The following is a 27,774-nucleotide window of genomic DNA, read 5'->3' on the forward strand; positions in this document are numbered from 1 at the left end:
TGTTTTTACTACCATGACATGTAAAACTTAAAGGTACATATCCTACTTTTGAAATACATTGCACCCTGCCTTCTGAGCTGTCCATGCCCTACCCCAAGGGTCACTTATATGTATTAAAAAGGAAAGTTTAGGCCTGGCAAAAGGTTTACTTTGCCAGGGCAAAATGGTCTATTAAAACTGCACATAGAGGCTGCAATGGCAGGCCTAAGGCATGTTTAAAGTGCTGCTTAAGTGGGTGGCACAAACAGTGCTACAGGTTCACGTAGGTTTACTTTACTAGGGACGTACAAGTAAAATAAATATGGATTTGGGTATAAGCCAACTCTGCCATGTTTTAACGAGAGAGCACAAGCACTTTGCACTTCAGCAAAAAGTGGAGGGCAGAAACGAAATGTTTGGGGATGACCCTGTGGAAAGGGTAAAGTCTAACAGCTACAAGCCATTGATGAAGGCAACAGGCCTGAATGGTAAACTGAAGAACGCTATGTCAGAGGCCTTAGATTTAATCTTATTATTATGAACATTTATGAAAAACTAAGAATGTCATATGTATTTATTGTGGAAATCATATGCTAAAGTCAATAAGCTTTTAATGATTGTTGGACCTGGTCCTTTTGCAGGGTTACCCAAACTTTTTTGCCTTTCTGCTCCTGTTTTTCTGAACGTCTTGTTGTTGGCTTTAGGACTCTGGACACTTTACCACTGCTAATCAGTACTAAAGTGCATGTGCTCTCTTCTTTAAACAAGGTACGATTGATTTCAACTTGTTTGGCATATTTGATTTGCTTGTAAGTCCCTTGCAAAGGGAGGCCTGTAAAATTAATGCTACTAGTGGGCCTGTAACACTGAGTGTGCCACCCACAGAAGTAGCCTTTCAAACCTGTGTCAGGCCTGCCATTGCAGGGCCTGCATGTGCAGTTTACTGCCACTTGAACTTGGCATTTAAAACTGCTTGCCAAGCTGTAAACTCCCCTTTTATTACACACAGCTCACCCTTAATGTATGCCCTAGGTAGCTCTATGGGCATGGTGCTATATAAGTAAAAGGTAGGACATGTACTTTTATGTTTTGCATTTCTTAGTAGTAACAGCCTATTTTGTTTATCACTAGTCTGAGGTCTGCTCCTCTCACAGGTTAGCATTGGGAATTCCTTTATACACTGTTAAGTGGTAATTCCTGATCAGAAAGGAGTAGCTTTGTCATGTTTGGTATGTTTGGAATGGTAAGTATAAAACCTACTTACTGGTGTAGATGGATTTTACATTACTATTTTAGAAATGCCACTTTAAAATAGTGGGCATTTTTCTGTGCTTTCAACTGGCTTTGCAACCTGTCTCCAATTCATGTCGGTCCTGAGTGATATCTATAATTTGTGCATACTTTCTAGACAGCCACAACACTGAAAGGGCTGGGTGTGACAGGAGATACACCTGCATTCATCTGCATACTGATAGTCTTCCTAGGCTGGGAGAGGTCGTTCACACTTTACATTTGTATAGGTTGCGTCCTGCCCTCAAACTAAGGGCTTATTTACCCCCGACTGATCGTCTGGAGCCAGGGCTGGGTTGAAAGGGTATTGTGCACTTGAAAGGGGCCCTTTAAAGTCACTCCTTGAAGAAAAACCTGTTTAAGTTTAAGTACATGGACTCTGATCCCATCTGTTTAGACACTGCGTGGGACTTGTAATCAGACGCTGCTGGCTCTACAAACTGCACATTGCCAGAGGACTGCTGTGTTGTCAGGAGTAACAGCCATTTGGAATACTTGCTTTGCTGTGCTGGCCAGCTGCCTTTTAGGCTGCTGGAGGGACTGACACTTTTCCAAGTACCTGGATGTTCTGGCCTGCCTACTTGCCGGTCCCTGTGTGCCCCCCAAGTATTCTCCAAGGAGCTCGCCATGTGATGTGTGCTGGTGATGGCTCCTTGCCTCATCAAAACTAGCACGTAGTGAGAACTTCATTTTTCTGACAAAACGACTGTGTTGTGAGTGCATTGTGAAACCTTCGACCTTCTGACAAAACTAGCGCATGGTAAGTGCCATGTCTGGTTTCAGCGACCGCGTGGTGAGTGCTCTTTCCGCCAAGACTTATCTAGGAGACATGCAAAGCTCATGCAATACCACTGTAGTCATACAACACTCACACACATGAAAGAAAACCCCCAGTGTTATGAAAATAAAGGCTCTTTATTACAGTAACACAGTGCTAAAACACTAGATAGTCAATACTCCATTAGGAGGTATTTAAATACACTGTATATGTATAGTAGCAATCCGAAATAGACATAAAAAGCAATAGAAAACCAGTGAAAAGCAATAATGAAGGCCTGGGGGGACCAAACCATGTACCAAGAAAGTGGAATGCGAATATCAGGTCCCCACCCAAGGAAGTGGAATTGGTAGAGGAGAGCTGGGGGAGATAGGAAACCCCAAAGGTAAGTATCAGAGTGCCCCCCAATGACCAGAAGGAAAGAGGTATATTACTGTTTTTCCCCAACCCACCAAAAGCCCTAAAAAAAATATTGCAGCACCCATACCAGACTGCAATAAACCAGTGGTGGATTCCTGGAGAGGAAGACTTGTAGAAGAAGGGGGCCAAGTCCAGTTCCCATGGGAGAGTCCGGTTGTGGCAGGAGCCAACACCCACCCGTCTGTGGATGCAGGAGTTGGTGGACGGTGAGATGAAGACGGTCATCAATGCAGCTTTGGAGCAGATGAAGAGTTCCTGGAGGATGCAGTCGATGTCCCACACCAGATGGAGGATTGCAGTCAGCCTGTGGTTTGGGAAAGCCACCAACAAGTCTTGGCAAATGCAAGGGTTGCAGTAGACGAAAAGTGGAGCTGCTCGGAGCCAGCAAGGTCCAGGAGGACTCAACCCACACAGGTGACTCTCAGGGGACCCTCAGTAGTGCAGAGGATTTGAAGAAGGAGAGGCAGCCCCATTAGAAGACCCATAGGCAAGGAGCCCAAGAGTCACAGAGAGGCCCGCGCAGCACACCTGCAGGAAGGTCCCACGTTGCAGGAGCAGCACACAGAGGGCTGTGCTTCGCAGAGGAGTGTGCTGGGGGCTGGGGCTACATGGAGCCTGAAGATCTTTTGGAGGAAATGCCAACAAGCCTTGGTAGCTGCCAGTTGTGGCTGGCGACTAGGCAAAGTGGCAGGGCGTGCAAAACAAAAATATAAAAATATATATATATCTCTATAAAAATTAAACCTACCTGGTCACCGCCACACTGCTGCTGCACTCCAGGCATAGGCTCCCAGCCTGCCCTGCACCAATCATGACGCTGCTCATGTATAATGATGATTGCTTTGTGCAAACAATATGCTCAACACTGTAGGTCTGAGTTGTTTATGGTGACAAACTAATGACAAGGCTATAGGTCTGATTTATTAATTGACAAAAGTTATGTCGACTACCATGGATCTGATCTGTTTATTAAGAAAAGGTATAAAGTTATGGCAAAAGCACTCCCTTATTTGCTCTGAAAGGCATAAGTGAAAGTTAGCAGACGTTTGGATGGCTTATCATTACACCTTGTTAAAGCCTATACTCAGTGAAGATTTACATGGATTTCATTACAAGGCCAGGGGCTATCATTATGCAATAATCCTTTGCTTCTGACCCGACATGCAGCCCTTTAAAGAACAAACATACATCATAAAGAAAATATTTAATTGTGGAACCCTTGTGTTATTATTATTAGCATATATTTAATTTTGGCATAACAGCGCACCATTTTTTAAAAGTTTCCTTTAACGTCGGAGCAGTTTATAACTCATAATGAGTTCCGACTGGTGGTTTAACTGTGCTGAGGGTGCGTTGCATCCCTCAGATTCTTTGCTCCTGCCGGGGCTTACCAAGCAGCCTCAAACTCCCGGCGGGTCTCCTCATACACGAGGACCCGACTGGGAGGCTCCGCCTTGTCAGGTACACTGCACCCAACACGTGGTGTGCACCTACCAGAGCGCAGCAAGATCTTTCTCGACACAGCGGTCTTTCCTACATTTAACCAGCAGCGGTGGTGACCTTCTCTCTCCACCTCAGGTAATCTTTGTACGCCGGGCCGCAGCGTTAATCCCTTTATACACAAAGTTTACCTGGCAAATGCGTACGCTTCGTTTACCCGGCCGCAGCGGTGATCCTTTTTACACAAGTTTATTTAGGGAGAGCAACTGCAGTAAAAACAAATGATAGACTGTGCACATCTGTTTCTACGGCCGGTTGCCATAGTAGTACAGTTTTTTTCAAATATCGCAATTACAGCTGACTCAACGCTCTGCCTCATCGAGTGCTTTTCTCCCACTTGTGAAGGATTATTATTAATATTTAGATTAGTGATATTTTAACATTTGTAATCAACCAGAAGGCTGAGGAGACATATTATAATATTTGTTATATTATTTATTTGAATAGAATGTACTTTTAGGCTTTAATTTTAACAAATAGAAGGGTTCGATAGAATTTTATAATGTTTAATAATATAATGTGTTTTCTATTTATTCATTAACATGGCTAAGTAGAATAGTTTGCTTCAAATGGAGATTGGGGAAGAGATGTGTACGAAATATTTTGAGGAAGGACTGAAAAACTCCATTAAAGAAGCAGTTAAGGCTGCAATGACCAAGAGATGGAGGAGTGCTCCTTCAAAGGAGGAAAGTTTTTCTATCTCCGATGATGAGGGACCCTCTAACCCAAGGGTCAAAAAAGGGGGTAAAACCCTATGTAACACAAGGCATCTTGACAAACCCAGAGACACTGAGGTAAGGACAAGATGGGATGACACCCTGGCCTCATTACATGGTAGCCTGAGCACTTCAAGAGACCATGGTAGCCACACTGCTACAAAAGATGTTGGTGTCCACCGCAGCACAAAAGATTATGGTGTCCTTCATGGCACAATAGACGACCAGGATTCTATTAGCCTGGGAGGTTTTATGATGAGTTTGTCTTTGATATTGGGGAGGATCCAGACACTATGGGCAGTCTGGATGATGATTTGCAAGGCGCCTCCTCTACTAAACCTGTTAAAGAACCTTTTGGCAAGTAAATGTTTAACCCAGATTCTGTAAAACACCCTGGTTGTGGTGGCCACTTACACATATGGTGAGATTTATTAAGCAGTTGGTTAGGACACCCCTTAAGAGACAGCAAAGAAACCTAATGAGGGCTGAATTGGCAAGACCAATCATCAACAACAAAGCGTGTCACCAAACACCAAACTTAGTTCCAGAACTAATTACGTTCTTATTTAAATCTAGCAGGGACCCAAGAAAAGGCTTAGAACAGGGCCTCAAATTATGCCAGGCTTGCCTCCTAGATGTTATGGGCCCCTTGGCCCGAATTTTAGATATGGTTGTGGAGGCAAATATGAATGACTCTGAATTGAATTTAGATCTCCTCAGAAGTTGGAGCCGGAGGGCAAATTGTATATTGGGGAATGCCAACGCAGACCCCATAACTGAGAGGGAAAGGGCCATCCTTATAAAGATGAGCCACAAACCCGTAGAATTGGCTAGTAAAGAGACAAAAGGTGGACATGGAGGACTCCTGTTTGGACAGGAATTTATAAAAGTATTGAGCAAGTATTGTTCTACATTCACAACACTAAGCAAAGCCCAGTATAACTTGAAATGTGTGTATGGGACACGTGTTTTTGGGAAGGCCGATAGGAGGGAACTGGCTGTCGGCCGAGGTCTCAACAGATCCCAATTATATATGCGTAACCAGTACACCCAGGGTTACAGAGCTTTCAGTAGAAGCTTCCACACCCCACCAGGCTTTTATCCGCAAAGGGGAAGATCAAGGTTTGGAGGAGGAAAGTCGAGATCACATGGATCAGTCCCTGAAGGTAGGTAGAACACTTTGCACTGCTTCTTTCCCAGTAAAGATTGCTGGAAGACTGAAAATGTTCACTCACACATGGGGACTTGTAACAAATGATCCTTGGGTTTTAGAAACCATATCGGGGGTGGGGTGCTAGAGAGCTCGAAGGTACATGGCCACACTGTAGTGGAGCTCTGCCGATTGGTGCCACAAATCCTGAAGTAATGGAGTGGCAGCGGGGATGCACTGCTCGTGGCTGTGCTGATGGTACCAGAAAATCAAATGACTGAAGTATAGGTGCAGCCGAGCGGAGGTATTGGTCATCGCTGCAGGGACGCCCGAGCCAGCGGTTACTCAATGGTGCCTGGGATGAACCCGCAGACCTCCTTGTGTTGCTGGAACCAGCCTGTCATCCTCAGTAGGTGTGCGGAGGCCATCTGACACGGCACACTGTTAGTGCCGCACCAACTTGTAACAAGGACTTCAGCTCGGTAGGGTTCTGGGTGCAATGTCAGGTACCAGCGGACATCCAAATTAATATATCGTAATTAGTAGTGGAACAGTCCTGACAGGGGGAGGCGCCTTGGGAACAATAAATTGCACCCTGCCTGGTTTATGACTGTGGCACAGAGCGTTGTGAGTGCTACATTGCCCTGCTACGCCATACACAAGTGTGCTAAGACGTAAGGCACTCTTTCAGTCACCTGCTGCCCTCACAAATGTTAGCTCTATGACCTTTCTCTGATTGCTTGCTGCATGCATAGTCCTCTGTTGCGCTAGAGCGGCCTAAGTCCTTTTGCCATCTGAGAGCATACTAGATATCACTTGTCTTCTCCATTACGCCCTTGTAGGGCTCAATTATTTGTACAGCGTTGCAGAGATTAATAGAAACAATTCCATCATCTAGACCGCACTGTGAAGTAGCACCTAATTTTCTCAATTGCTTGTTATTCTGTGTATTGCTCCTGGAATTATATTTGCCCATACAGGTTTGTGCTTAGGCTTCGGTAGCCTCTACACTCATCACTATGGGGAAGGCAGATAAGCATCAGTCATGCATAACATTTGAAGCTAAATGTGTGTCTAAGCCCTCCCATGATGTATAGCCTGAGGCAGACAATGGGGGTCAGGGGTCAACAGGCGACACCTTGGAGAAGACCCTCCTTGCTATGCAGCAAAGTTTACAGTCCATTTATATCAAATAGACTCCTTAAATTTGCAGATAGATCACATGGTGGCTAAATTGGAACGGCATGGTACTTGTTTATCAGAGGCCGAACAACGTATGTCAAAGACAGAAGATGAGCTCCACAATACGAAGGAAACCTGTTTGAATATGGAAAAAGTTCTCGCCTCCATTCAAGCAAAGAATGAAGACCTCAAAGTGAGGTAGTGTAGAAAGAATATACGGGTTTTAGGTATACCAGAAACTACTAACACTGGCAAGATGGAGCTATATGTGGAACAATTGCTACAAGATGTTTTTGGAGTTGAACAATTCTCCAATGCACTCTTAGTGAAATGAGCTCATCGGTCGCTAGGGGCAAAGCCCCCTCCTGGGGCGCTGCCAAGATTGGTGATTGCCGGGTTACTCAATTACCGGGACCAGGATGTGATGCTCCGACTTGCCCCCCGGGAGAAGAAGGCCATCCACTATCAGGGCATGGGTATCATATTTTTTCCAGATTTTACTGAAGCAGTTCAAATGGCACAGTGAGAATTTACTTCTGTGAAAAAGAAACTACAGCAAGCAGGTCTAACGTATGCCATGTTGTACCCGGCTAGGCTGAGAATAGATAATACCGGAAGGTTTCATACTCCGCAAGCTGCTATGGAACATATCATAAAAGTGGGCCTCACTCATCGACCCCTCCCCCCCAGACTGAGTAGCTTGGCTATGTAGAAAATGTATTGTGTTCATGTATCTATAAGACTGGGATTGCAGGGCACAATTCTGCTGGGTACTATATTGATAGATGTTTTATAATTTACAATAGTAACTGTATTTCTCACTACATTCCTGGGGTATATTGGACCTATAACTGGCTAGGTCACCCAGTACATCGGGTCAGTTGTCTCTCTCGCTCTCTGCTTCCTGGAGGGAGAGTCCCACATGCCTATGTGGCGCTTACAGGGTGTGAGAGAAGTGTGGACTATAGATGTTTGGTTTTTGTGAAGGTCAAGGGGTTTATGTCTTTAGCAAGTTGGGTATGCTAAAGTGGGTGGGGGGATGGGGTTGGAGTTGCTGTTTTACCCACCAATATTCAAATTTTGTGTAGTGCCTGTTCAGATACTAATGCAGCATTGTTTTTAATTAAGATGGGTTATTGACTGTGAGTCCAGTACATAGTACCAAATGTGCCCCTCTTCGGTTTTTAACTTGGAATGTCAGGGGGGTGAACAGCCGTAAGAAAACTAGGCAACTTTTTTGGCGTACTTAGATTGCCACCAAGTGCATGTTACATATTTACAAGAGACACACCTAACTGGGCATGCAGCATAGACCATGGGGACCCGTTGGGCCGGTTTTTGACTGGCTTCCTCCTATTCTACATTTGTGAGGGAAGCTATGATTTTAATGATGAAGGGAGTGCAATTTGAGGTGACTTGTACTGAAGTAGATGAGCAGGGTCAATATGTCACAGTTCAGGGCAGACTCTATGGCACCTTGGTAACCCTACTCAACTCTTATGGGCCTAATATAGATGACCCAGCCTTCTTCTCACATCTCTAGGGTCGCATTCATGCATTGCCCCGTCTACCTCTTCTTTGGGGCCGCGATCTCAATAGTTGCCTTGACCCAGTATGGGGTAGATCAACCCAAAGTGGAGGGCATGATAAACGAGCAGCTAGGTTGATGCAGGAAATCATGGCTAAGTCTGGGGTGTAGGATGTATGGCCAGCACATCATGTGGTGCTCTGAGAAGGTACCTATTTTATCTCCATACATATTTGTCCCCGCCATTCACTTGGCGTCTCCCACACTCTGCATTACTGGAACAGGCCTTTCGAAGTACAGTCAGGGTGGCCATTGATGAATTCTTCCTTTTAAATAAAGAATCAGTTCAGAGTGCAGGAGTTGTCTGGGATGCATTTAAAGCCAAAGTCAGGGGTATATGCATCAGAGCACAAGCTGGTATATTACTGGGTTTGAGGTCCAGGATGTGTTTGTTATGTTGAGATGGGGCCTCTCACCTGAAAAGCAGAATGTCTGCAGGGTCGATGGTATGCCCCTGACCTCCTGGAACACCTCTCGGTACTTCCTGGTGGACACAAAAACCCCGGCAGGTGTCCCAAAAGCAAAGGGGGAGTGGAAGAGAAAGAGACAAAACACTGCCGCGTCTTGCTGGTCCAGCCAGGCACCCTGTATCTTCAGGGGGGCAGGCCGTTGTTGACTGAGTGATAATAAAGTTAGTGCACTCAACTTCCTTGAAACTAAGTCTCTCTTTCTGATATGGGCACGGTAGCGGTAGAAGAACACCAGGATGCTCCAGCACTTTTCTTGGATAATAATAACTGTTGGCACAATTACTAACACGGCATTACTAAAAACCCAAACTGAGTACCATAACAATAAGTACTGTGATTCACTGTTGCACACTACAATTAGAACCGTGGTTGCACTTATCATGCACAAGAAAGACAAACAAGGGCATTAATTATATCACGTATAACTTTACTCCATGCATAGGTTTAAACTAAAAGGAACAAAAACAATCCAAGAAATACAAATGTCCACTCTGGGTTTAAACAGTTAGGGTGGCACAGTTTGGTTTGGTTTCACTATTTGTTCCTCAAACCTGAAACATAGACATGAATGACACAATTTAAATCCAAGAGTTATGCTATTAGAGAAAGAAAAGTCACGTAAATGCTCTTTTAAAATTGCACTGTCACTTTTTGTAGTACTTGAGCTCAAGCAGATTTCCTGAAGCACATTTAGGCAAGTAACTACAATAATTATGTAGAATGTTCAGAAATGCATTTGTCTCTTCAAGATAAGCAGTCTGCCAAAATATGAGGTCTGAAATACACCAGCTGTTCTAGGAAAGCGCAGCGCTCAAAGAACAAACTCACTGGAGAATACTAGTCAGTTAGCTGCAGTCTTTTCTGGAGTGCTGGAGGAATGCCTGCTGTCAGCTGGTACAGGAATGAAGAAAAGAATTGCCTCAAAAGACCTGAATACGAGGATGACAGCAGGGGCTGGACTGCCAAATCAGCTGCTCAGATCAGGAAGCAAAACAAAGCCAAGCAGGGAGGCATGCTTCACTCTGCTATTTATAGCCAATCAGGAAAGCAGTTGAGTTTCCACATGTGGATGAGTCACCACACCCAATTAGAAGCACATGTTTACACCAAACCCAATTAGAAGCACATGTCTACACCTGCTCACATTAGCAAACAAGCATTGGTAAAACAAGCACTGATAAAACCAATTGTGTAACACAGCACATTATGTTTACTTAGAAACATGAAGGTTTAACTAAGAACAGATATATGATTTAACCCTAATCCCTGTGGATGCTGACAGATAACAAAGGAGGCACCAGGGGATTCCTGACAGTGTTCTCTTGAAGACTTCATGAAAGACCTTCAAAGAGATTACACTTCTGCTCCATCTGCTACTCTACTGGCACAGATTAGAGAACATGTGTCAGAGTATAATGAAACAAGAAGTTCAGCACTTGGTTAGACGCCATGTAGCTCGACCTTACACAGAGGGTGGTCGACCTGGGCGTTTCCTGGCTGCCAAACTTAGATCTCCTAAGATCTCGGCCCATATAGTGCGCATAGTGGCCACTGATGGGAAATTGTGCTATGAAAATGAGACTATTCTCACACAGTTTGTTACATTCTACTCAACATTGTATCGGTATAGAGACTCCGGCATAGCACAATATCTCAATGTCCTTGCATTAGCGTGGCTATTGCTGGGTCAGAGGGAATTCCTTGGCCAGCTGTTTACCACTGAAGAGGTTAAGGATGCCATTGTGGTCTCTCTAATGGTAAAGCCCCAGGTATTGATGAACTGCCGGGAAAATCGTGGCACCTCATTTCTTGGCTATGCTAGAAGAAGCTTACATTTCAGCTTTCATTATCCTTAAGAGAAGCTCTAGTTGTTACATTGCTTAAGCCGGATAAGCCTCCTGAACAGTGTGATTCACATTGTCCATTATCACTTATTAATTTGGACCCCAAAATCCGGTCTAAAATGATAGCAACACCTCTGCTACCCTTGATCCCAAATCTGATCCTCCCAGATCAAGCGGGGTTTGTCCCTTCATGTAGCACCTCACATAACTTGCGGACCACATTTGTGTTGCTCCACCACTTAGGTCTGTCATCCAAGGATGTTGCGGTTCTGACAGACACCCCCAAGGTGTTTGATTCTATAGCTTGGCCCTACATGTTCGCCATTCTACAGAGGATGGGCATTCCTGCCAGTCTCCTCTCTTGGATCTGATTGTTGTAAATGGATCCAGTTGCCAGGGTGCAGATGAATAGAGTGGCCTTTGACCCTTTTCCGGTATACAGGGGCACCCGCCAATGTTGTCCCTTATCGCCACTTTTATTTGCTTTGGCTCCAGAGCCTCATACTTGTATTATTCAACAGCATCACATGATGGCATCCCTTCGGTTCTGGAGATGCCCCCTGGCTATATCCCTCTACGCGGATGACATGGTCCTTTATGGGAGAGAGCTGGAAATATGCCTAAGTATTTCACTTAGAGAATATGTGCGATTCGAATGGTACTCCGGCCTTAGTATATATTGGGAGAAATGCTACATGGTCTCACTCACAGATAGCACTATGATAGTCCACTCTAAATTTTCATTACAGTGGAGCACTGACCCGTTAAAATATCTGGGTATATGGGTACATGGAGACCCAGAGATAGTTTTCCAGTTTAATTATGATAAATTGATTGCTAAATTAGAGAAACTAGTTCAGCGCTAGTCCCGTCTCCCTCTGTCTCTGGTAGACTGACTTGGGGTAATAAAAATGGTAATTTTGCTACAATTTCTCTATCTCTTTGTAAATATTCCAGTCCCTCTACCTCAACACTTCTTTAAAACGTTGCAATCCCTGCTGACGAGAATGGCCTGGGGAGGGAATCAGCCACAAATTGCATGGGCACAGCTCAAACTTCCATTCAAAATGGGTTGGTTCAACGCTCCAGACTTATAACTCTACTACCTGCGTGCACAGGTGCAGCACGCCCATCATTGGATTCATCTGAGCCTTACATTCCACATTTAACTGTAGAACAAGAAGCGGCAGACCCTATACTACTGCCCTCCCTCCTGTTTTATACCGATGTAGAAGTAATGCCTGGCAGCATTAGTACACTCAACTGCAATTTAAAAGCATGTCAGGCCATTGGAATCAGGACCAATCTGTGACCTTTATGTGCTCCGGTGATGCTGATTGCGCACCACCCTAATCTCTCTGTTACATAAGAACCCAAAGCACTGAACATGCTTCATAACGCTGTGCTGCGTATGCTTGGAGACCTCTTCCCTGATGACAGCTTTGTAGCATTCTCAGATCTTCCTCAGTGTAGCAGAGAATATCCTCAAAATGGATTTCACATATTTGAGGTTATGAGCTGCGTTGAATAAGCATTATCCCTCCTTCCCACAAGCTCCCCCCATATCAGGCACCCTTCAGGCAATATCAACTAGAGACTCCTGTACAGGTCTGATTACCCCCCTTTATGATGTGGGGGAATGGGAGACAAATAGCCCCACTATACTGCCACTGGACAAGTGGAATAATGTGCTTAACCCCCCAATAATGCTTGCAGACGGGACTTACTGCTGCACTTTGACTTACAGCAAATGGGAACCAGCATATTCTAAATTTTAAATTTCTGCATCAGGCGTACTATACACCTATACAGCTGGAAAAATATGAGCTTTGACAGAGTGATAACCATTGTTGCTGCCGACCACCAGGTGCAGACTTCATACACCTTGCGTGGGGTTGTCCCAAAATATATACGATTTTTGGTCCTCAGTTACACTTATACATTCTGAACTCATTGCTGCACCTATACTATGTGATCTTTGAAATGTCTTTGTTAAGACGCTATGTCCAGCGAATTGTATGTTGGTGGCGGTAGCTCTCTTATTGGCTAAGCGCAGGGTGTCCATTAACTGGGGGGGGGTGAACATGCCCAACTATACCGTGATATTGCATATTGTAAAGATCAATTAGAAATGCACGCAGAAGAGATACCTCCAGCATTGCACCTGAAGGACTTTTGGGCACCTATGACAATGGATTTGATATCGACATCTAAGATGGGGTAATGGGACTTTACTTTATTTATAATTGATATTGCTGTCAATTGGACTCACAAGTCATCTGCCAGGACTGCTCTTGTCTAGAGATACAAGTGCATGTGTATATGTGCATAAAAGCATCAGTCCCTGTAATATGGGTGGAAAATATTGCGTGTTGTATGTTCTTGTTATTATGCAATATAAAAACAATTTTTGAAAAAGGAACCTTATCAGGCTTCACAATAGATTTCTGGAAAGTTCCCTTTCAGACATCTCAGGAGAAAATGAATCTAGTAGATGTGGAGGTCTCCCAAATGTTACAGATGGGTGGAATAGTGGAGGTAGCAAACTCACAGACTGGCTTTCTGAGCACAGTATTTTTAGTAAAAAAGAAAGACAAAGGGTAGCTCCCAGTTATAAACTTAAGGGAACTAAACAAGTGTATGGTGTACCGTTACTTCAAGATGGAAGGGATCCATCTGTTACGCTTTGCAGGAAAAGGATTGGTAAGTGAAATTAGACTTGAAAGGCGCATATAGTAATGGAGAATGGTATTTTTATAATTTATTTTGGCGACATTCTGTTGATGAGTCAGGTAAAGATAGATCTTTTGGATCATTTACATTTGACAAGGAAACTCTTGGAGAGCCTGGGTTTCATTATCAATGTAGAGAAATCGGTTCTGGTTCCAAGCCAGTGACTGGAATTTCTGGGTTTTCAGGTCAACGTCTTTTACCTCAAAAAAAGATAAGCAAAATAAGGAAGGCGGTGAGACATATTCTATGGAGAGAGATTATGTCTATCAGGGATATAGCGAAGATAATTGGTGTTTTGTCCTCCTCAATTCGGGCTATCTCACCAGGTCCCCTGCATTATAGGGCTCTCCAGAGACTGAAGACATTTGGTTTACACAGGGGCCTTTGGTATGCGGACCAGATAGAGTTATCCCTATAGGCTCGTTTGGATTTGGAATGGTGGTTGAGAAACCTAGATTGTTGGAATGGCAAAACAAGTTTTGGGAATGTACCAGGCTTTACCTTGGAGACAGATGCCAGCTCATTGGGCTGGGGAGCCTGTCTGAACAATTTAGAAACAGGGAGTTGTTGGTCAAGTTTAGAGATAAACTGTTTGGAGTTAATGGCAGGTCTGAATGGTCTAAAGGGTTTCAAAGCTCATTTGGCAAACAGTGTGGTCCTGATTAGCTTGGACAACGTCTCAGCAGTCTATTATAACAATCGTTTAGGAGGCTTGAGATCAAAGTAGTTAGTGGAATTAGCAAGAGAAATTTGGTATTTCTGTTGGGAACACAGGATTATCTTGACAGCATCCCATATTCCAGGCAAGTTGAATCTGAGGGCAGATTGGAACTCTCGTCACCTCAGGGAGTTCTGCGATTGGCGGTTGCATCCAAGAATTTTCAGGGAAATCCAGAAACTTTGGGGTCTAATAGACTTGGATCTTTTTGCCAGTAGGCTCACACATCAGGTACCCAGATATTTCAGCTGGAGACCAGACTCAGAGGCTATGGTAGTAGATGCATTTGTCCAATATTGGAATTCAGGCAAGGGTTAGGCCTTTCTGCTGTTCAGCATGATCCAGAGAGTACTCTGGAAAATTCAGAAAGAGAAGCGTGAATTAGTGCTAGTCACTCCCTTTTGGTGTTCTCAAGTTTATTTCCATTGGGTGATGAAGCTGACGGTACAGGAACCACGTATTATCCCAGTTCATCAGGGTTTGCTGATAGGCCCAGATGGAGTAGAACATCCTTCAGTGACAGAAAGAAAGCTGGACCTTCTGGTTTGGAGACTATCAGGGATTTTGCAGAATTCTCAGGCCTTTCAGGAAAGACTAAGGGGGTCATTCTGACCCTGGCGGTAAAAACCGCCAGGGCCAACGACCGCGGGAGCACCGCCAACAGGCTGGCGGTGCTCCCATGGGCATTCTGACCACGGCGGTACAGCTGCGGTCAGAAACGGAAAACCGGCGGTGCACCGCCGGTTTCCCGCTGCCCTGGGGAATCCTCCATGGCGGCGCAGCTTGCTGCGCCGCCATGGGGATTCCGAGCCCCATACCGCCATCCTGTTCCTGGTGGTTTTTGCCACCAGGAAGAGGATGGCGGTATGGGGTGTCGTGGGGCCCCTGGGGGCCCCTGCAGTGCCCATGCCAATGGCATGGGCACTGCAGGGGCCCCCGTAACAGGGCCCCACAAAGATTTTCAGTGTCTGCCATGCAGACACTGAAAATCGCGACGGGTGCAACTGCACCCGTCGCACCCCTTCCACTCCCCCGGCTCCATTCGGAGCCGGCATCCTCATGGAAGGGTGTTTCCCGCTGGGCTGGCGGGCGGCCTTCTGGCGGTCGCCCGCCAGCCCAGCGGGAAACTCAGAATAACTGCGGCGGTCTTTTGACCGCGCAGCGGTATTCTGCCGGCGGGACTTTGGCGGGCGGCCTCCGCCACCCGCCAAGGTCAGAATGGGGGCCTAAGTATTTACTGGACGAGTCATGGGCATCAGGAACAAGGAGAAGGTATCAGGGGTCTGGTGCAAATGCCGTGGTTGGTGCATCAAAAGGGGTGTGGATCCCGTTGAAGCTCCTTTGACCGCTTTAGAGAACTACTTCACTGAATTGTTTTAGTCAAGGTTATCTTATAGGACAATTAATTGTCACTGATCGGGTGTATCAGCGGATCACGCCCCGTTAGGTGACACCACAATTGGGAATGAACCTCTTATTTGTAGGATGATGAAATGTAATTGATTCAAAAGACCTCCTAGATCTAATTTAGTTTTTAAACTTTTGGACTCATGGACAAATATTTGTTACCTTTCTTTATGACAAATTTCACAGAAGTTGGCAACTCTTCTCTGTTTAATCTCATTCAGAAGGGTTTCTGATGTTAAAGTCTTGGAGTTCTGTAACAGGGTTTACTCATCAGATGGTGTTCATTTTGACATTTGGAAAAGAACACAAATTATATGCCTACTCACGTCTTTTATCCTTCCTTCCAGGACTGTCCAAAGTTTTATGTGCTGAGTTGCATGAAAGTGTATCAGGAGGAATTTCTGGAGTTTAGATATCATGGTGAAGACCAGCTTTTTGATATCTTTTGTGAAACTGCACAAGGCAGTTTCTACTGCCAGTATAGCCAGGTGGATTAGAGAAATAACGAGTGAAGCAGGCATTGACTTGTGTTATTCTGGTGCTCATTCAGCAAGAGGTGCTATGGCCAGTAAGGTTTTCTGGGCTGGTGATACCCTCTCTGAAATCCCTAAGGCGGCAGGTTGGTCAGATGTTAGCACCTTTGCAAATTTCTATCTGAGACCAGTGGAGCACGTAAGTAGCATAATAATAAATTGCGTTAACCATGCATAATGATAGCCTCTGGTCTTGTAATGAAATTACGATTTTCCAATTAACATGTAGAGAGAATCGTGATTTTATTAAAGACAATGGAAGCTATCATTATCCCACCCACCCCACCCCGTGATTCTTATCTTTAGGTGAGATAAAAATATTAATGTTTTTTCATTCTTTTGATAAATTAGCAAAAAAATTAAGAAAGAAGGGACTAGAAAGAATTAATGCTTTTGGTGAAATAATGTATTTTGCTTTGTACTCTATTATTTCTTCTTTTTAAAACAAAGGGGGTCTTTATGACCCCGGCGGATGGCGGTAAAATGGAGAAAAGTACTGCCAACAGGCTGGCGATAGTTTTCCCCAAATTAAGACATGGGCGATTTGGCTCAAGCCAAACCCCCAATGTACCACACCGTCCGCCACTGCGGTAATGACCGCCGGGCTGTCTCCAGCCCGGCGGCCGTCACTAGGCCACCTGCGGGATTATGACCCCGTCTACCGCCATGGTTTTCGTGGCTTCCTTACCCCCACGCAAACCATGGCGGTAGGCACTATCAGTGACAGGGAATCCGTTCCCTGTCACTAATAGGGGTCTTCCCCACCCTCCGCCCCTACTACTGGTTTCCCCCACCACACCTCCCTCTCCAGACCCCCCTTCTCTCATGCACATGCATTCACACACGCACACACGTATTCACACACTCATTCCCACATTCAACCACGCATGCAGACATTCCATTCACACACACATCCACACACACTTACATACATAAAAGCACACACGCATTCACACAACACAAACATACATGCACTCACACATCCATACATGCACACACATACAACACTCAACACAAACCCACATTCACGCACGCACAGACATGCACACACACCCCCACACACACACAACACCCGACTCCCCTCCCCTGTCAGAGCAGCCGATTTACCTTTTGTGAGGAGGTCCTCTGGCAGGAGACGGGACGTGGCGCTGCTGCCAGCAGCAGCGTCCGCCAGCAGAAAACTGCCAGGCCATATCATGGGTCATGATATGGTCTGTGGCGGTCTACTGGTGTGGCGCTGCTGCTGGCAGCAGCGGCACCTTACCTCCATCCACTGGCATGGCCACAACTGGATTTCCACCATCCTTCTGGCGGAAATCCGACTGTGGCAATAATACGGCTGACAGCTTGTAGCCGCAGCGACGGTCTTTTGGTGGCCGTCGCTGCGGCGGTAGGTGGTATATACCACCAATGTCATAATGAGGGCCAAAGTGTTTTACAGCTATCTTTCTTTCATAGGAAATAATTCTTAAGTGGAAAAGTCCACAAAGTGTCTGGATGTATCCTGTTGGCCTTGTTTTGAAAGCTTCATGTTGTTTCAAATTCAAATTGTTTCTTCCTATCACAGCCTAAAAGAGAAAGATGCCTGTTGCTCTGATCGGATATACTGCACCAGGGTTCCACAATGGAATATTTTCTTTATCATGTATGTTTGTTCTATAAAGGGCTGCAAGTTGGAGCAGCAATAAAGGATTATTGCATAATGATAGCCTCTGTTCTCTAATGAAACCAAGATTCACTCTGCATGATAATTGGGGAACCGTCATTCTCATAGATTTCTATAAAAGGCAAGGGGTCTGGTGTTGATTACCAACCTGACAAACGCTGTGGTAGAAGTTCTGCAGCAGAGCAACCTTGTTAGGCTCTATTGAGAGACATTGCTTGGCCAATTCTATTTTTGTTTGCATTTCTAATTTTTAGGCCATATACTTGATGGTTAACATGTAGGCAAGCTTACACTCAATGTCATAAGCCTTATTTGGTTATGATGGTAAGCCAACAATAAAGGATATAAGCCTGGACAGTTTGTTGAGAAAAGTTATTTCAGATGACTTTTGGTCAATCTTTTAATTATAAAAAATATAATAAAGGTAGTAGGCCTGACTTATTTATTGTAAAAATCATGTATCAAACCCAATAGACCTTCAAGGGTGGATTGGCATTGCATTGCGTTAATGCCAGTAGACAGGTATGTGATTATATGAAATCTCACAGATTACTGAAGTAAGCAAGGATTTTTGTGGTGGTTAATTTCTTTGGCAGACCCTGCAGTAGAAAATATGCACTGATGTGCTCCTTGCTAGTCCATGTAAGGAGGCTTTGACTGATGCAGTTGTCTACCAGGCCCTTGTAATAACAAATAAATAAATAAGAAAATTCTACATACATAGAGAGTCTTTAGGTCAGCCTTCTTCAGTGTATCCACCTGCTGCCATGTTTAGTTTTGTTTTTGTATCACAAGCATGTGCCCTCCTGGCATTTTGGAGGTATAAGTACAAGGATGAGTAGCAGATTGCAGGTATGTTGACATCCTGAGTTGCCTAAATTCATCAGCTCTTGAAGTGGCACTTTCATTTTTTTTATTTTTTATTTTTTATTTTATTTTATTACCAGGAACAAGAAACACCAAAACATAACAAAATACATTGTCACTTTTAGAAAATGAAACAAAATAAAATCAACCAAACTTATCTAAGAAAGAATCCCCCCAGATCAGAGAGAACTTTTTAACACTACCTATTTTGCTAGCATATCTCATCTCCTGAAGTCTAACTTGCACCATCCTACAATACTACTCTTGACTGGTAGGAGACAGTTCGGGACGCCAATTTCTCAGCAGAAGTGACCTAGCAACCGCAGTGCCTATAAATACGAGCTTCTCCCATCTAGAAGAAAGTCTTGCCTAGGGTCGTAACCCAAGCTCATTAACCGAATGCTGGGAGATATGGATACCAATGCAATAGTTGTTAATATTGCAAAAACTCCCTCCCAATATCCCTGTATACATCGGCATGTCACAGTCATATGGATCCAACCTGCCGCTCCTACTTCCTTGCAGAGAAAACACATATCAGGATGGCCAGTCCCCATACGAGATAGGGCCTACGGGTTCGATACAATAACCATTTACTAACAAATATAATTCGGTGCCAATTAGCCCCTGGAAGCAAGGAGAAATTCAGGCGATTAATAGTCTCCCAGTAGTCACCTGAGACCTTTAGGCCCTCCTGGCGAGCCCATTTCATCTGAGCTCTTGTCCCAAGATCTACTTTGACCCTTTCTGCCAGAAGCCTTCTCCATGACCCTGCATTCCTTATACCAGGAGGGTCGACCAATTCTGTTACCAATGGCTGGGCATTAATGATGGAATTAACATCTAGATCCCTTAAAAAATGTAACAAAATATTATAAGATCCGACCAACAAAAAATCATTTTTAACAGTAATCAGGATATTTAATGGAGCTTCCCAGTTGTCCTGAGCACGAAAATCTCCAATCTTACTGAATCCAACGAGCTCCCACCTTTTTACCAAGTCTTCATTAAGCTTAGCCCCGGAATGCAGAAAAATCTGTGAAAGTGGAGTGTCAAAATGTACAGAAGGGATTGAATATTTTCTAAAAAAGTCTGATCTTCTCTTGAGAAGCCATTTAAGAATCTTATAACTAACTTTTTTAGGTGATTTCATCAAGAGAGCTGGGTTCCGAATATTATGCTCCCTACATATTAATACCCGAAAATCAATAAAAAACCTGGAGCCCGCGAAATGATCCAAATTAAAACTGGCATAATAATGTGCAAAAAATGCATAATAATAATCTTTGAAATTTGGCAAGGCCAGTCCCCCCTTCTCCTTATCGGCATACAGTATACTTAAGCGGCTCGAGCCTTTCGGTTCTGCCAAATAAATGGACGAAATAGAGATTCCAGTTTTCTAAACAAATATTGCGTTAGAACACACGGAATAGCCGCAAACAAGAAATTGAAAAGTGGTAAAATTGAGCCTATTAGCCAATAATTTTGTCATTATTTTATAGTCTGAGTTTAACAACGAAATTGGGCGATATGCATTTGGATCCTCCCTGTCCTTATTTTTCTTAGGGAAGCTAACCACGTTTCCTGAATGCCAGGTCTTAGGGATCTATTCGCCCCGTAGCAGGCCGTTTAATAAGACCAAAAACTCCTCAGCTAATGCATTTATAAAGGTCTTATAGAACTCAGCCAGGAAGCCGTCCGGTCTACAGGTTTTCCCCGTGGGAAGGTTCTTAACAACATCCAGGAGTTCTGGCTTTGTAAATGGCTGAGACAGTGCCGCACAGTCTTCATCTGAGAAGCGAGGAATATTGAGGTCCATCAGGAACTTCTTAATAGTCCTGGGATCTATAACTGGGGCATCACTATAGATTTGTCTATAATGTTCCAGCATAATTTTATCGAGGTCTCCGGGGTCAGTGTGTCTAGCCCCGGTGATCGGGCATATTAGAGCGTGTATGACATTGCCAGCAATACGATCTCGAGCTTGCCATGCCAAGAATTTTCCTGTAAAATTACTTTCTTCGTAGACCTTCTGTTTATAGGTCCATTATTCTATATCGACCTTCTTAAAAAAAAAATCTGCCAGCGCTTTCTTGGCAGCTTCGAAGGCCTGCCTATTAGTATCCGAGGGGGCATATAAATAGGTAATTAAACATCTTTGAACTGCATCTTCCAATACTGCAATTTGTTGTCTCAGAAACCATTTATCAGCTGCCTCTTTGGCAACTACCCAGCCCCTAAAAAAGGCCTTAAATGTATCCCAGACTACCGCTGGAGTTGAGGACCCCTGATTGCATTGAAAAAAATCCCTTATTTCGGCCTGTGAAGTCTGTATCCACCCCTCCTCCGAAAAGAGCCGGAGATTAAAAATCTACCTCTTGGTCTGGGGTATATAAGCTGTAGAATGGAGAGAAACTTCCAGCAGCAGAGAGGCATGGTCTGAGAGACCAGAGTGCTGGACCGACTGAGATCGGTAGCACAATGTTTCTGAAATCAGAAAAAAATCTATGTGTGAGGTGCTTTTAAACCGAGAGAAAATGCAAGTATATTCCCTCGCATCAGGAGTGTTCGTTCTCCAGGGACCGCACAGCGTCAAAACCTTAACATAATCTCGGAAGATCCTTGCTACTTTAGGTTTGTGCTGTCTCTTACCTTTTACCGTAGTATCTAAAACCAGGTCCTGGAGAAAATTGAAGTCCCCTCCAATAATAATTTCTCCTGTCAATTGCAAGAGGGAGTGAAACAGGCCTATATAAGGGGCTGGATCGTCTATCAGAGGGGCATAAAAACTAACTAAAATAAATCTCTCCTTAGCGACTAAACACTGAACCCAGCACCAACGCCCCTTGGGGTCAGAAAGAAAATCCAATGGTTGTGCATTAAAGGCTTTGGCTAGAAAGACTGCCACACCTAGCTGAAGCCGCAGCAACCGCTTTAAAATCAGCCATTTTTTTAAACATGCGAAAACCCAAAACTTTATTAAGTGGAATATGGGTCTCCTGAGGAAATATAACTGAGGGGCTGAGAGCAGATACCCTTTACTCAAAAGCGGACCTTTTCCTATGGTTACTTAATCCATTAGCATTCCAGGATAGTATTCTTAATGGTAGAAAAGATTTTGTCATTTATTTATACCTTGAGTTAGTCTGCATATGGGCCCCCCTAATCTGGAGTAAAATACACTATCCAGACATAACAATCCTCTAAAGTGACAAAAACGGATCCTGATGTCCATACCTCTCCCCCCTCTCCCCACAACTCCCCCTTTTTCCCCCCATCCCTCACCCTCAGTGGCCCACACCTGGAGCCCTCCCGCCCGGACAGCCCGGGGCCACATCCCTCCCCCACCCGACCCCATTCTTCCCTAGTGTGGTGCCTTGTCATAGCACCCTAGGCCATAGACTAGCGAGAAAAAAAATAGAATAGCCTGACCATGCTCTGTGAGCAAAAAAAAAAAAGGGGGGGGGGCCTATTCTCTTACAGTATCATTATCCTCCTTCTCAGTGTCCTCATAGTCCAATATATCACCTTGTAGTCTTTTATTAGTTTTTTTCCGCCCCCACCCCACCACCCCTTACTCATCCCAGCTGCTCAGAGTTCTGAATTGCATGCAACAAGGATTTAGCTGCATCGACTGTGTGAATAAAATTCGAGCGACCCTGAAAAAATACTTTAAGTTTGGATTGTTGCACAAGACCAGCCTGCGCCCCTGCTTTTTGAAATGCTGGAATCATCTCTTTCAATTCTCTTCTCCGATGCGCTGTCACCACCAACATGTCCGAGAAAATCTTGAATGCATAGTCGCAGAGGATCTGGAAGATTTTAGTTTTAATTGCTTTCTGGAAAATCTGTTCCTTGATACGGAAGTCACCAAAGTTCACTAGAAATAGTGCGAGGATATTTAGAGTTTGGCGGCTGGGCTGCAGGGACCCGATGGGCCCGCATAATTGTGAGATCTGGATGCTTGTCCACTAGTACTGTTAAAACATGACTTTTAATAACATCAGTTATCAAATCTGTGACTGTCCGGCCGTTTTCACGTCCTTCAGAGACTCCCGTGAACCGCAGATTGGATCTACGTGATCGATTTTCAGCGTCATCAAGGCGAATCTGTAGATCTAGCAGATCAGCTTGGCATTTTGCCAGAGATGGTTCTACAGTTACACGGATATCCTCACGATCGGAGACTCGTTGCTCGATAACCGTGATTCGTGAGTTAAGTTGCTGGATATTACTACAAATCAGGTTCAATTGTGATTCTGTTCTCTGATTTGCGTAATCTTGGGAAACTTTCAATGTTTTTAACTCGCTTAATATCTGCAGAAGTAAGTTTTCAGGGGGAGCGCTAGTGCTTGCCATATATTTCGGCCCCTGAGAAAGAGCTCCACTTTGACCATTAGATCCGGAAGACCCAGCAGAAGTAGAAATATGGGCAGAAGATTCAGCTGCTGTGCCTGCCCCACCCCTGCCAATTAACTTGTGCGCTAGTAAAGAAGCAGAGCTGTCCACCTGGGGGGGGGGAGTGCAGCTGACAATTGGTGCAGGGGTGCCTTCCTTATGATTTTTCCCTCCCCAAACAAGGGATAGAGAGGTCTGGAAGAAGGTCCCATGTCCGTCGTCTGATCACAAGAAGTCTCAGATTTCCAGTCGGGGGTCGACTGAGTGAGCAACGGAGAGCCTTTAAATGAACCTGGGCTAGGATCTGAATCGGGCGGCGGAGCCCTTGATTCATCGGATGGGCAATCCAAGCTGAGAGGAGAGCTTGACAAGTTAGCTTCTGAGGACGGTAGATTGAAAGGTAGAGGTGAAATAGGGTTAGAGGCTGAATCTATAGCGGAAAGTAGGGGAGGCACGGAAGCCGGAGCCTTGTGCAAATGATTATCTGAAGGCGCGGCGTTTCTGTTTGGCGGTACGTGTTGCTCTAGGAACTCTGGCGGCAGAGCGGCCTGCATAGTGTGGAGAACGCTGCATCTTCCCCCAAAAAAACCCACACTAGCTGTGTAGCGACAAAAAAGAAAAAAAAGAAAAAAAGGGGGCCCTACCCCCCTCAAGTGCAATTAGATTGAGATAGACTGAGATATTTAGCTGAATAGCTGAATATCCAGGGGGAGTCCGGCAGGTCCTACCAAAAAACTCAGCCTCTGAATCCGTGCCTTAATGGAGCTTGCAGGATCCCCGGGAGGGGCAGAATAGAGAGAGAGAAAAAAAAAGAGAGCTTTTGCCCCCCTTCCCTCTTACTTTTCCTTCAAATACAATCCCCCTAGCAACTGGAGTGATAACAAACAGATTTAAAAAAAAAAAAAAAAAAAAGGGGGGCCCTCTCGTAAATTATATAACAGTCCTTCCCCTGCCCTAGCTCAGTCTTTCCCCTGTCTTTTCTCCCTGTACTACCCCTTAGAGCCTCTGTGTACCGGGCGGGGTGAGGCCGAAGGCTGGGTGATCAGCAAGAATCTAAATCAGCTATAATGTCTTACCGCCAGCCCCCTCCTCGCCTGAGGGCATGTAATCTTGATAACTAGCATAGTGATAATCCTCCACAAAGAATCCAAAAATGCTTAGTTATGGCTTTGCGCCTCCTTCGCTGAAAAATCCTTGACTCGTCCTCAAATCTGCCCTGAGGCTAAAACCTGCCTTGGCTTCAGCTGGCGCGTCCTCCATATCCTGGAGACCGCCTTGCTTCACTGTGTATCCGCAACTCGGAGGCCCTCGAAAGGAGCTTCCCTGGTAACCACCTCAGAGTCGGCTCGGGGCTATTTCCGCATTCCACTCAGCGAATTGCCTGGAGTCTCGGAGGCCCAGAGAAAAGCGTCCCACTCGGCGTCCCTGGCAACCGCCTCAGAGTCGGCTCGGGGGCTGTTTCCGCATTCCGCTCAGTACAACGCCTGGAACCTCACAGCGCGTTTCATCCTAACGCGCTCTCTCTCCGTCTGTGGCTCAGCCGCAGAGCGTGATGGGAGCTCTCGCAGCCATTTCCCCCAAGTGGCACTTTCAATTATAGGTTAGACCTACTATTATTGCCAATGTCTTTCACTTTTTAGATTTACAACTTAAAGTCAGTTCAATGTAAACTGTTTTAGGTGTTTTTTGATAATGTTGATGAGTTACTTATCTTGTAATGCTAAGTTTCTGTTTGTGTTTTATTATGATATTATTAAGATACTTACGTAAATATACACACATTATTTATTACAATCTGGCATAAAACACAAATTTGAAACACACAAGCATTTCTCGCTTTCTGCACTGTTTATACCAATTGTATAATTTTTAAATTAGATTTGGGAACCTATACACAAAATATGGTGTCCTGTGTTTCGACATTTCAGAAATTGAAGAACTAGGCTTATGAACCCAGTCTGTGCCACCTACCGTAGGGGTGCAGGTGGTCTCCTGGTAACTGCGGTGGGGTGAGTCCTTGCCTGTACAAATCTGTGCTGTAGCTGTTTTGGTCCAAGGCTAGAAGTTGCTGCTGTGAAATTCTGGAGTATGGAACCATCAGACCCTCCAAGCCATGAACACTGGCCCCATCTGGGATAAGACAATATTGAAAGTCAGAACATCCTTTTTCAAGTAATTAGTACCACCACCAAGGTCTCTACATAGGAATAGTTCCATCTAAGATTTAAGATTGAGGAAATTTTTATTTTAGTCCCTCACCGAACATTTGGTCCCTAATATATTTTAACTTTGGTTTTTATATCAACTATTGTTAGTGAACATATGGTGCATCATGATCTGACTTTGTGGCAGAGCTTCAGAATATCCACATGAAATAAATTTACATATAATGAAAGTAAATGGAACTTGTTTGCATGGAATGGGGTAGTCATAAATTGTCATGTATTTGGCTATCTTGTAATAACTTTGGACTACTATTTTCTATGTAATGGCACGGTATTCAATGGCACAATAAACAAACGCTATGCACATCACGCTGAATAAACATAGGTAGTCACAAATAATATATTGGGCAGTAGTCATAAGACAGATACAGAAGCCACCAACATGAAAATGATCCTCTGGAATCAGTACTCACTCCTACTTCATGTACCTTTCTCCAGAAATGATAAGCCTTGGAAACTGAGTTTTCAGAGGAGAAGGAGGATACTACGATGATGATGAGATGTCTACTACTAGCTAAGGGGCTGATTCATAGCCGTTAAAAAAAAGAAAAGATAAGACACCCAGAAATTGCTAGTCTTCACTTATAATTTACAGAATTCCTACTTAAAATGAATTTACAAAAATCCTCAGGAATATGCATGAAATCTATATATACAGTAGATTTTCTATCCATACACCAAATGGGTGAATCTAATTTATGAGGATTGTGTGCAAATTAAGAGGCAGCAAATTACTGCTTTCCTGTATTGTCAATATTTTTATTTTATTTTTTATGATGAATGAGAAATAGAGCTACTACCTTAAATAGAGATTCATGTATGTATTGTTTTGTAAATGTATTCAATGGGCAACAAGTAATCCTGAGATTTGTTTCAGAGAGATACATTGCAGATTTTAATCTCCAGAAATGCGGCATGTGACTGGAATACATTTTGTAACTACCTTGTGTCTTGTGTACTGTTCTAGGCCAACACGTGTTTGCCCTTAATAGGAGCATGAGGCGTTCTCAAAGCTTGATTACATAGTAAAGGTCTGTGCTGGCCACATACAGACAGGCAGTGCAGGCTGCATTAGACGTGGACAGGCTCTTAAATTTAGGTTGAAAACATTTGCTATTTTTCATACTGTTACAGCTAATAACCCTATTTTTGAGAAAGCGAAAGGCACGTTCTGCCATCACAGTTGAACCATGTAAGCATAGAACGATACACAAGAGGCTGTGTAATCGCATAATATATTTTAATACGGTCATGCATTTCAGTATAGGATTAAAATCTACAATTTACACCTCTAAAACGAAACTCATAAGAATGTTTTACATTAAAGCTAAGACAAACTAGGATACTGCATTCTTGATTTCAGGTGCCAAGTACTAACTACCTCTACATACCCAGATACACATATATGAGAATTACAGGGTGGGAAATCCAGAATTATAATGTACATGTGCATGTGCATTAATCAATGTAACCTTTTTTCATTTCTCCACTGGCAGGTAAGGTGGTTCTTTCTCCTACACTTGAATAACATATGAGAGTGTTCAGGTGGTTTTTAAACCCAATTTGCATACTTGCTCCAGTCTTTTGGGGGTAAATGGCTTGAAAACCCATTTGAAAGGCAAGTGCTACAACTTTGTGGCCATTTATTACCTTCTAAATGGCTGCCACCTACCTCTTCAATGGGAACAGATATTTCCACCCCTACCCCGGAATACAATGTATGCAGATTTTCCCTGGGGAAAATTGGAATCTGCGCCCAGAAAAATCCACACATCTCATTCTGTGAATCAGGACTTCTTCAGAATCTGTGTATTTCACACTCACGGACCTATTGTATATGAGTGTATATTTACTCACATGCATATTTACTGCTCAACCCAGATGTAAGTCTACGCGTTTTTGCTGCTCACCATTTATGAGTCTAGATTTACATTTGAAGTGCAGTTTGAGGGGGATGGAGAGACATCAAAGACTGATTTTACAACTATAAAGAGAACTTCCTACTGGAAAATATAAGGATCAGTCATAATGATGATTAATCTTTTTTTTTAAATCAAGAATATTTGAATGTAATATATAATAGTACATTCATTTAAAACCACCATAGGAATCATGGGAAATGAAGTTCCCGGGTCGGCACTGAGGCCTATCTCCGCCTCTGTGTTGTAGTATACTATAAATGGAATGTGTTATTGTGACACGTCCTGTCTCCCCCCATCATCCCTAAGGGGGTTGCTCAGTCTACCCTCTGTTGTGCCCTACTAGGAAGTTTTGACTCGGGCAAAGAGGTGTGACGCTCTAGAATAGCGC

The 27,774-nt window shown here is 44.1% G+C and overlaps 1 protein-coding gene across 1 annotated transcript in view; it reads right to left on the reverse strand.

Moving 5' to 3' along the window:
* The window catches only part of LOC138292902 (LIM homeobox transcription factor 1-beta-like), a 485,502-nt gene that overhangs the window by 5,791 nt on the left and 451,937 nt on the right, over positions 1-27,774 (reverse strand). Inside the window, exon 7 of the mRNA XM_069231774.1 lies at positions 25,211-25,369. Coding sequence (XP_069087875.1) covers positions 25,211-25,369 — 159 coding nt within the window. The remainder of the gene's footprint in view (positions 1-25,210; positions 25,370-27,774) is intronic.

The sequence above is a fragment of the Pleurodeles waltl genome, chromosome 4_2 (genome assembly GCF_031143425.1).
Source record: "Pleurodeles waltl isolate 20211129_DDA chromosome 4_2, aPleWal1.hap1.20221129, whole genome shotgun sequence".
In the NCBI taxonomy this organism is placed as follows: domain Eukaryota; kingdom Metazoa; phylum Chordata; class Amphibia; order Caudata; family Salamandridae; genus Pleurodeles; species Pleurodeles waltl.